The sequence below is a fragment of the Squalius cephalus genome (genome assembly GCF_949319135.1).
Source record: "Squalius cephalus genome assembly, chromosome: 25".
NCBI classification, from domain to species: Eukaryota; Metazoa; Chordata; class Actinopteri; order Cypriniformes; family Leuciscidae; genus Squalius; species Squalius cephalus.
In genome coordinates this window covers 9,203,886-9,214,087 of record NC_137146.1, presented here as the reverse complement: position 1 = coordinate 9,214,087, position 10,202 = coordinate 9,203,886, and the positions used below count along the sequence as shown (strand labels likewise).

The following is a 10,202-nucleotide window of genomic DNA, read 5'->3' as shown; positions in this document are numbered from 1 at the left end:
TGTATATAAAAACACATGGTTACATTTTTAACATGATAAAAAGAGATCTCACTTTTTTTAATTGTAACAAGAAAGCTTTCTCACTGGTACACATATCTGAGGGTTTTAGAAACAATGTTCAGACATGCATGAGCTTGAGCACAGGACCACATGCCTTTGTAGTAATCCTGGTCTTTATCTGTCTATCTCATTTTTTTCCATCAGACAGAAATGACACTTTGTGTTTGGGCTTGTTCTCTAAAATAACAGGCTCAGGGCAAACTTTAGGCCAGTTACCATTGTTACAATAATAGAACATTTACATGCTGAAATGATAGCTACAGCTAACAATTTGACAGTGAAATGTATTATTTGTATGTGGGATCAAGAGGAATCCAAAGTCACTCATCAGGTTTTATAGCTTTATAACTGCACTGATGTGTTTCTCCCATGTGACGCCCCGTAAAGTGATCTGTGCACTGTGGGAGAGGTAGGTCAAAGGTCAGGAGATTGTATCAGGGACTGTTGCTCAGCTGTAGCTCATAGACCACAGTCTGCAGGGAACTTAACAGCTGTACATATCCCAAAGAAACAAATGTACACGCCACACACACCCACACAGACCACTGAGACAATAAGACAGTGTTCACACATTCAGTCATTATCAGACACCCCAGAGAGAGAGAGAGAGAGAGACACACACACACAATGTTTCCATCATGTTTCAATCAACCAGACAGATTCATCCACAGATAGATACTATAGACAGACAGATAAACACAGAGACATATGAGAGATGATAGACAGACAGACAAATGGATAAGCAAATATGCAAGACAGACGAATCCATCTACAGACCAGGTCCACCTCAGTAGTGTGAAAATCATTGTTTAATCATCTGTATAACATCAATTCACATATTTCATAAACATTCCAACACGCATAATTTGTGTTTTTGATGATAAATATTTTGTGCAAAACTGCAATTCATGGGGAAAATGGTAAAAAGACATGAGGAAAAGAAGATAGAAAGAGAATAGAAATCAGTTCCTGAACTACTATAAAAGTGCAGATACACAGTCAACAGTGCAGACATTTAAGTGCTTGGCTAACAACTGTTTAGAGGTTACTTGCTGCATTTTTAAATTGCGAACACACATGCTGCGATCTTTACAGTGACGTTAATCCAGAACAGTTTATTTAAAGCTTAAAATGTTTGTAGTTGATTCAGTACTTCTGAATGGACTGTATGATGATCGACAGTGTATATAAGAACGATTAGTAAACTTCTTTAGAGCTTCAGGCATAACATGTTTTTACAGTATACTGTACTACATGGACAAATAATTGGAATAAATCTGAATACTAGTCTGTATTCTTATGAAACCAATTCAATTTGGTCATAATAGATAAATGCTTTGGTCAATTTCAGTTCATAACTAGCATCAAGCGCACAGTAAACAAATAAGGCCACCAAAACATGGCAATTTAATGGATCGTGTCCACTATCGCAGACCCATAAATTACCTTAAAATACAGTACACAAGGAATGTTTACACTTCATATTGAGAAATGAGAAAAGTTACACAGACATAGTTGGCACTTACATGCAGAGAATAATACATATTCAATGCGTGTTACAGGGCACAAAACCATTCACTAATGATGATGAACAAGAATCAATATATTAGCATCCAATCAAGGGTCCAAGGACACCAAAAACGTCCATTTCATCATCTTGTACAGGACTTGTACGGATAGTTCATCAAAAATAATATTAGTTTAAGTTGCATAGTGTTAGAATACACAAACAATCAAGTTTCGAACAGGGACGAAACAAACCAGTCTGATGTCCTTAATTCCAGGCGCGTAAACGACTAATGGCTCCAGATCTCCTTTTCGGTCTCAGAAGTGTCCGTTTTGTAAGAAGAAAGATGAAGTAATTCCTGGTACATCTGCTAGATTTGCAGTTTGTTTTAAGCCTGGTAATGTTGACAGGTTCTCTCACGTCCATACGTCCATGGGCACCATGGCTTCTTTTGATCCGATGGGTGGCAGCAGGTTCTGCTCGCTGAGGAACTGGAGAGGGAACTGGACCAGGAAGCCCCGAATCTTCTTCAGCTCCTCTTGAGCACGGGCAGGGTCTTCCTTCTCCAAACCAGGCTTTGAGAGGAAGCCATCCAACTCCAGAATTGCCCGAACATCGCTGGATGGCAAGCAGCGGAAAACCTGGAGGAGATGGAGAAGTTTAGGTAGATCGATAGATAGACAGACAGACAGACAGACAGACAGACAGGCAAACAGAGAGATAGATAGAAGATAGACAAATGGTTATGCAGACAGATAGACAAATGGTTATGCAGATAGATAAACAAAGTTATATACAGATAGATAGATAAAACTCAATTAAACGTCTGAAGAAGAAGACATTTTGGGTGAATAGGTTAAGCTGACCTTCTGGTAGATGGTTGCGTTCCGGGCAGCCGTGGTCATCCACACCTCCTTATAAAACTGGTCACTGATAGGGTCCGTCACGTCAATGCTGGGGTCAGTGTTGGCACCTAGAATCATCCTATTGATTTCAAAGGAAGTAGAAGACATGTTTGAACCTTATTTGCATGTGTCTAAAAATGCTAAATGCAGTAAACAGACTTGAAGAGTCCTGAACCTGAAACACTCCAGCCGCATACTCAATCCGAAGCGTCCAGCCTGATACTCCTGACCGTCCATGACCGACTTCACAGTCTGGATATCCTCGTAAATGACGGCCACCTCACTGTCTCTCTTACCCAGCATGCTCCGGTCATTGATATTGGCAGAACCTGATGGATGTAATATGGATTTTTGATTACTGACATTCAGAATGCAATACTACATCTCAACAATAGGAGGAGCCATTGCTATTTTTTCACCATTTTTTTCATCTCACATTATGACAGCATCAGTTTCATGATTGCTGTATCACATTTACATTTAGTCATTTATCATTCCTATCAGCACATGTGCATAGATGATACAGTCATATGCTTTTCCTGTCTGCAAATTTCTATTTTTACTCACCGATGATGACGGTGTTGTCGTCGGCAATGAGCATCTTGCTGTGCACATATATCAGTTCAGTCACCAGCTTTCCCTCCAGCTCAGCGTGGGTCCTCAGACCCCCAAATGAGATGTAATTCATCCACTGATCCCCCACTGCAGAGACAGAGAAAGCAAATGGCTTTTTCTTTTTCTGTTTTCGTTTGATATTTACACAGTTTAAAGGAATAGTTCAGCCAACAATGAAAATTCTGTCATCATTGACATTTACCCACCCTCATGTCCTTTCAAAACTCTATGACTTTTACTTCTGTGGAACACCCAGAACATACAGTTTTTGTCCTTACAATGCAAGTCAATGGGGTCCAAAACTGAATGGAAATTTTGTTTTCAAACTATCTTCTTTAGTTCCACAGAAGGTTAGGAATAAGGTTAAAATTAAGATAATAAAAACAGAAATAAAATAAAAATGTAAAACAAAACATCTCATTTTCATTTAGTTAAACTTAATGCACAAAGAAACTAAGAAAGAAATATTTAGAAAAGAAAAAAGTATTTAGACATAAGTGCACTTAAATGCAACATAAGTAGCTTTGGATAAAGGCGTCAGCCAAATGCCTAATAATAATAAAAATAATTTATAGGCACCTATATATCAGAGTATAAGTCATCAAATAGGTGTCATGATTAATCACAGGCACAAAGGTTTAATGTGAATTAAACAAGCTGAATCTGAAAATCATTTCATGTTTAAAGTCATATCATGTTAGTAATTTTGACTCTGACTGAATGTCTGAGTTGTTTGCTCTGTAATTATTCTATCCATTTCCAGCAGTTTAACCCATTTGCTTTGTGCCAACTTGGACTTTTTGGCATGTATTTTGACACCCCTAACATTCAAGCCACTTTAGGAGCTCAATGGAGGCAAAAGAAACACTTCCTTCCTCTCTGTATAACAGTAACACCAGCGGATATAGTTTCAGAGTCATTCTGTTTGACCTACAGTTTAATCTCATCTTTCTTTTTAAAATACCTTTTATGTATAAAACCTTTTTTTTCAATATTTTTGTATTTTCTCTAGCAGTTTTAATTGAGCAGGAGGATATGCAGTTACACAGCACATGAACTCTAACTGCGTCTTAAAACCGCGCCAGACCAATTATGCACCCACAATCGAGCTCCTGCATTATCAGAGAACAGCGATATGTATCTGTATCCGTGTTCGGGACACGGCGGGAACGCTCTGATCCAGTGAAGCTGCAACAAAACACCAACAACTTGCTGGATAATTCAGGCACAAAGAGAAACTTCACTCCTTTCTCTCTCATGGCGGGTTAATAGATGCAGGTCGAATGATTGTGACACTGCAACGTGTCTGACTGCAAGTAGATGTTGCATGATAAAAAACACACACAGTGCTATTTCTCCACAACAAGGTCTTTCACAACAAACTCTTTTACTATGAATTAAGAACCACAAGAGGGCGCTGTTGTGTTTTAATGCTCTTAAAGGGATAGTTCACCCAAAAATGAAAATTATCCCATAATTTACTCACTCTCAAGGTGTATATGACTTTCTCCTTTCAAACAAACACAATCGGAGTTCATTAAATAATATCCTGGCTCTTCCAAGCTTTATAATGCCAGTGAACAGTAACTTTTTTTTAATGAAGCCCAAAAAAGCACATCCATCCATCATAAAATTAATCCATACAGCTCCAGGGGGTTAATAAAGGCCTTCTGAAGTGAAAAATATCCATAATTATAACTTAATAAACTGTAATAACTAGCTTCCGGTAATGTCCGTCCATGCATTCCGGCTGTGACGTAGGATGTAGGAATAGCGTGAGCTCAGGTGAGAGTAGACGGCTCTCGCGGTTCAAACAAATAGTGCTGGGTAAAAAACTGTTGGATTTCTTGACATTTCTCTTTAGAAATTCTCGTTTTAGACTTCTAATTTGTGACCTGTGTTTTGTTGTGCTCTATCCTCTGCGCTTCCGCGTTCGTCAATGCGTCGGGTCAGAGTTTAATCTTCCGTCGGAACTCGACTCGCGTACAAAAGTCAGTGATTCTAGTTTATAAAGTTAAAATTATGGATATTTGTCTTACAAAAATGCATCGCTTTGCTTCAGAAGGCCTTTATTAACCTGGTGCTGTATGGATTACTTTTATGATGGATGGATGCGCTTTTTTGGGCTTTAAAGGGGTCATATAATGGTACATGCACTTTTACAAGTTGATTGTATTGAAATGTGTGTTGGCAGTGCCTGTACACAACCATCATAAAATGATAAAAATCCATCCAGTGTTTTTTTTTTAATCTCCTTATATGTTTGACCCTCTCTGAAATCAAGCCGTTCGACCGTGTGACGTCACACGGTCGGACGCCCCTCCCACGATTGTGATTGACAGCTGCAGCGTTTCAACACAGACCCGCCCTCGCTCATGAGCGAGCTGTCAATCATAGTCCGCGTGTCATTGTTGATACCCTCACTGGAGCGCTGTCTATGAGCAGAATGGCGTCTGCGATTGTTCTTCGGTGTAATAAGGAACACAGCAGTCATTTGGATGTTCCTAAATCCGAGCCGTTGAAGATGCAGTGGCTGAGTTTTGTTTTTGAAGGGATATGCCCAAAGGATTGACGCGGGGATTCCCTCATGGGGATTCCCTCATGGGGATTCCCCACGATTGTCTGCGCTTTCCTGTTTGCGTGAATCATTTCACACCAGACAGCTTTACAAACGAGAAAAAACGGATCGGTACCAACGTGTTCCTGCTGAACCTCCAGAAGTGAGTGTGATGTTTTATTAACCTTTATATTAATATTTATATTAATCTTTGCAAATTTGCAAACCTTGCTGCACGCTTCATGATGAATGCATCTAAGGTTTACACTCCGGGTACATTACGGCACATTATACACAGTACATTTTCTATGTACGACATTCTCAATATAATTCATAATCCCACGTTTATAATGAACAACGCGTGGTTATTGTGTTAGAAACGGTGTACGCACAGAACAGAGGGGCGGGGTGAGCAAAGCTCATTATCATTTAAAGACACATGCACTGAAACGGCGTGCTGAAAACAGAGCTGTTTTTGAGCAGGTGAAATTAGTGTTTTCTTACAATACTAATGAGAATTTTTAATTAAAGTATATTACAAACTTTTAATTTAGACCCTAAAGAATCATATTAGCTTGTACAAAAATGGCATTATATGACCCCTTTAAAGGTTGTATCAGTGATTTCAGGCCCACATTTATTTTCATCTAATCTTTCCTAACGATCCGCTAGCTGCCCGCCCCATAAGCATGCCGTCAAAAAACCACGTCTCTGTAGGCAACCCAGGATATTTTTTAATATAACTCCGATTGTGGTTGGCTAAAAAAAAGCACGCCATATACACCTAGGATGGCTTGTGGGTGAGCAAATTATGGCATCATTTTTGGGTGAACTAACCCTTTATGGCCGTCGTCCCCTAGGGGTCAAGTTTTGGCTGTTAGCAGTCCTATAAGCCCCTGCTGGTAGATGACGTAACTACACTACACTATCTGACTAAAAAAAAGCATCTTATTCCAATGAAGGGCATTATGACAGAATACATTTTTTGATGTTCATGTTTTACCAAATTTCATAAAAGTATGAAAAAGAGAGATGTAGCAAACTTGTTTGAGAATACAAGACGCAATGATTCATTATAGTCTATTTCAATGTAGTTTTGGGATGGAAAGCCTAAAGCCTTTAGTTTATAGGTAAAAGGTTAGCATAGCAGGAAATACTTGTTTTGTTGCTCTTGTCTGTTTGAGTCTGCTTGCTCCACTCCTTTGAGACTGAAACCCATCAAACAAATCAACAAAGCCATTAATTTTTCAAAACGATGTATACAGAAAACCACACAGTTCTGTGAGTTCCTGCACTGCATTGGTCAACCACAGGAACTTCACCGAACCCCCAGAAAGAACATCTCATTAGGGTACGAGACGAGTCAGATCTTCTGAAGAATTACAGACACACCCTGTACAGATTAAACATTGATGGGTATTTATATATATTTGTACTCACTTTCTTTCTTCAGCTGTGAGATAATGGAGCAGTCTCCTCTAATCATGGTCCTGCACAAACATGAGAGTATTAAAAAAATGGCACAATAATTTCAGAGATGACCAAATAAACAAATTCCTCCAATGGATTCCACCCTGTTTATATGATAAATGATAACTTCCAGCAGGAATAATATCGAACTTTTTTATAGGTAAATTTAAGAATGTATTGGATTCAATACAAGCTAAGCTTTATCGCAAACATTTGAGGCATTCTTTGGTCAATTACTACAGAAAATGTTGAAAACCATAGTATAGAAATATAGTATAGTCACAAAAAAAAATTGGACATCTTACGTAACATAAGGTGTTATAGAATCATTTACTTACCTTGTGTGTATAGTTATATTAAACAGAGGGAAATATTTTTTCATATATATATATATATATATATTAGTAACAAAAATAAAATTAGTAAGATTTTGTAATATTTTTGATTGATCAAAATACTAACAAAAAAATTATAATATTGAGTAAAAACAATAAAATTGTGAAATATTATTACAATTTAAAATAATTAAATTAATATATTTTGAAATGCAATTTATTTCTGTGATGGTAAAGCTGAATTTTCAGCATCATTACTCACATGATCCTTCAGAAATCATTCTAATATGCTGATAGGGTACTAAAAAAAAATGTTCTTTTCTTTAGAGTGCTTCGATGAATATAATGTTTTTTTCTAATTTCAATTTCTTCACTGTCACTTTTGATCAACTGCATCCTTTACTGAATGAAGTGTTTTATTGTTTGTGTGTATGCATGTATGTATGCATATAAAGGATCATGATATTTAGTGTTACCTGTAATTGAAGTGCATGACTGCCTGTATGGCACTGCCCCCACCGGTGTTGATATCCCCCTCAAATCCAGGAAGCAGTGGTGTCACCACATACACACGGTACTTTTTACCCTCCCTGTGAAGCACACAGAAAGAACACAAGATTACTTGTCATCTTTGAAGTAAAAGAGATCAATATGAGATGCTTTGCCTATGTATGGCCTTATACATTCTATTTATCGCAGCTGGCTATTCATTTACAAATGAAGAATACATTTTTGTCTTTAGACAAACACTTGTCTCTGTCCTATTGATTTACACGTGTTTCATTAAAGAAATAATGTATCTTGTGTGTGTTATAGGTGTGTGCACATACAAAAGATAATAGGGGGAGGACTGGGTAAAAGTTATTGACCGTAGCTCACCGATACGCTTTTATGATCCTCTTGGCGATGGCATCTCCAATTTTATTGTGAACGACTTTGTTGTCGGCGCAGCTTATGAAGAACTGGTTCTGAAAGAGGAAATGCATAACATTAGATCAATGGAATGCTGCTTTAGGACATCCTGAATTATTCTGAATATATAGAAAAGCCACAGTCTCTGTGGTTAGCAATCAATACATCAACATTGATTCTATTAGTTAGGGATAATATGAACAAACGGAAAGTAAGTCCATTGCGTCACACACCTCTATGTAGATATAGTGTTTGCTATTTTCAATTGCGTTGACGTAAGCTGTATGAATCGACTCCTCATGGTATTTTATACCTGCTGACCAGTCTGAGGCGGATCGTAACACCTGAGTAAAAAGAGAATTAGTATTATGAAAGCTGTACGTGGTCTGTATGAGGTCTGATGGGAATATTGTCTTTTATGTAAAATTTTACCTGGACATTAGTCTGGGTGCAGCCAGGGACCTGATACTTGATCTCATTTGCAGTAGTGTGAGATTTAGGAAGGAGGTACGGGTACGACAGGGATCTGTATTTGGGCTTCATGATCTGTAACGAGTTGGCAATGCAAATACAAACATATTCAAAGCCATGTTTATGATATTAGCCAACAAGGGGAAGACATTAAATACTTTTGGGAGGTTGAAATATCTTGTGACGTGGCATGTAAAATAATTAAAACTAATTCATTTTAAAGTATTATGCATGCAGCTTTGACCTAAAAAAAAAAAAAAAAAAAACTGGAATATTTTGTACTTTTAAAATTATTTTAATCACACACACCCACACCCACACACACACACACACACACACACACACACACACACACACACACACACACACCTTTGTGAAATTCCAGCGCTGAATAAAATGGCGTGCAACATCTCTGGCTGCTTTCCCATGAACCACTGAGGCAATGTCATGCCAAGGCATTCTGGGAGTTATGTGCCTGTCAATAAAATCTGCAAAAAGAGCATATTGCAGAAATACATTTTAATTTAAATAATTTGAATAAAAAATAAAAAACATTCTAAATAATTTTTTTTTTTACAAATGTACATAATATGAATGCTTATAATTTATATTAATTAATTTATTTGTATGTGTTATATTGTATTTATATGAATTATGTTTATATGAATAAAAAATTAATATAAAAATAAATGCTGTAATCTTCAGAAAAATGATTCACCATCAAAAGGTTTATCCAACTGGATCCAGTCCTTATGCACAAAGTTGCAGTAATCTTTGCCGTGCCAGAACCGGGTGTTCCCCATCAGGCCAATAACGTCCGCTTGCAGATCCTGTGCAGCTTCAGCCTCTAATAAGAGTGACAAACAAAAGAAATTCAACAACAAATAAAGACCCAAACCAAAAAAAAAAAATAATACAACCAAGAGTAGAACATTAGTTTTTTCATAAAATCATGTCAAATCAAAAACCACACCCAAAACCACTTTTTATGGAACACATGAAGGAAGCAATCCATGCTTTCACACTGCTGAGTTACGACCGCATCAGTCCAAGATAATACACATGCTTGGAATCTGCAAGCATTGGATATTCTGCATCTTACTCATCTGGAAGAGTCTGCAAGAATCCAATCTGACTGTTGAAACACAGCAAACCACACAGTGCTCTGAGTGCCAAGAGTGTTTTGAGAGGTTGCCCGTTTGACATGGATGATATTTAACTTCTAATAAAATAGTTCTTTACAACTAAAATGTTCGGGATCAGAATCAGGGACAACCTCTCATAGAGTGCACACCCGAGACGTCTCACCCAAGCCTGATTCTTACTCACCACTTGGGCACAGGCAGGAGGGCATGGACACCCTCAGCTCA

General features: G+C 37.7%; 1 protein-coding gene across 6 annotated transcripts in view; it reads right to left on the bottom strand.

Moving 5' to 3' along the window:
* Nucleotides 1-1,897: 1,897 nt before the first annotated feature.
* pld1b (phospholipase D1b) overlaps nt 1,898-10,202 on the bottom strand; it is a 35,708-nt gene continuing 27,403 nt past the window's right edge. For 3 of the 6 annotated variants that reach the window (XM_079862403.1, XM_079862402.1, XM_079862401.1), the window contains exons 16-27: nt 9,551-9,679; nt 9,202-9,320; nt 8,794-8,907; nt 8,595-8,705; nt 8,329-8,417; nt 7,926-8,039; nt 7,085-7,134; nt 6,802-6,852; nt 3,040-3,174; nt 2,648-2,801; nt 2,434-2,551; nt 1,898-2,208 (exon numbers count right to left, since the gene is read on the bottom strand). In XM_079862403.1, the coding sequence (XP_079718529.1) occupies nt 1,984-2,208; nt 2,434-2,551; nt 2,648-2,801; nt 3,040-3,174; nt 6,802-6,852; nt 7,085-7,134; nt 7,926-8,039; nt 8,329-8,417; nt 8,595-8,705; nt 8,794-8,907; nt 9,202-9,320; nt 9,551-9,679 (1,409 nt within the window). In that variant the 3' untranslated portion in view covers nt 1,898-1,983. The remainder of the gene's footprint in view (nt 2,209-2,433; nt 2,552-2,647; nt 2,802-3,039; nt 3,175-6,801; nt 6,853-7,084; nt 7,135-7,925; nt 8,040-8,328; nt 8,418-8,594; nt 8,706-8,793; nt 8,908-9,201; nt 9,321-9,550; nt 9,680-10,202) is intronic. The other 3 variants (XM_079862405.1, XM_079862400.1, XM_079862404.1) reach the window with 1 other exon arrangement.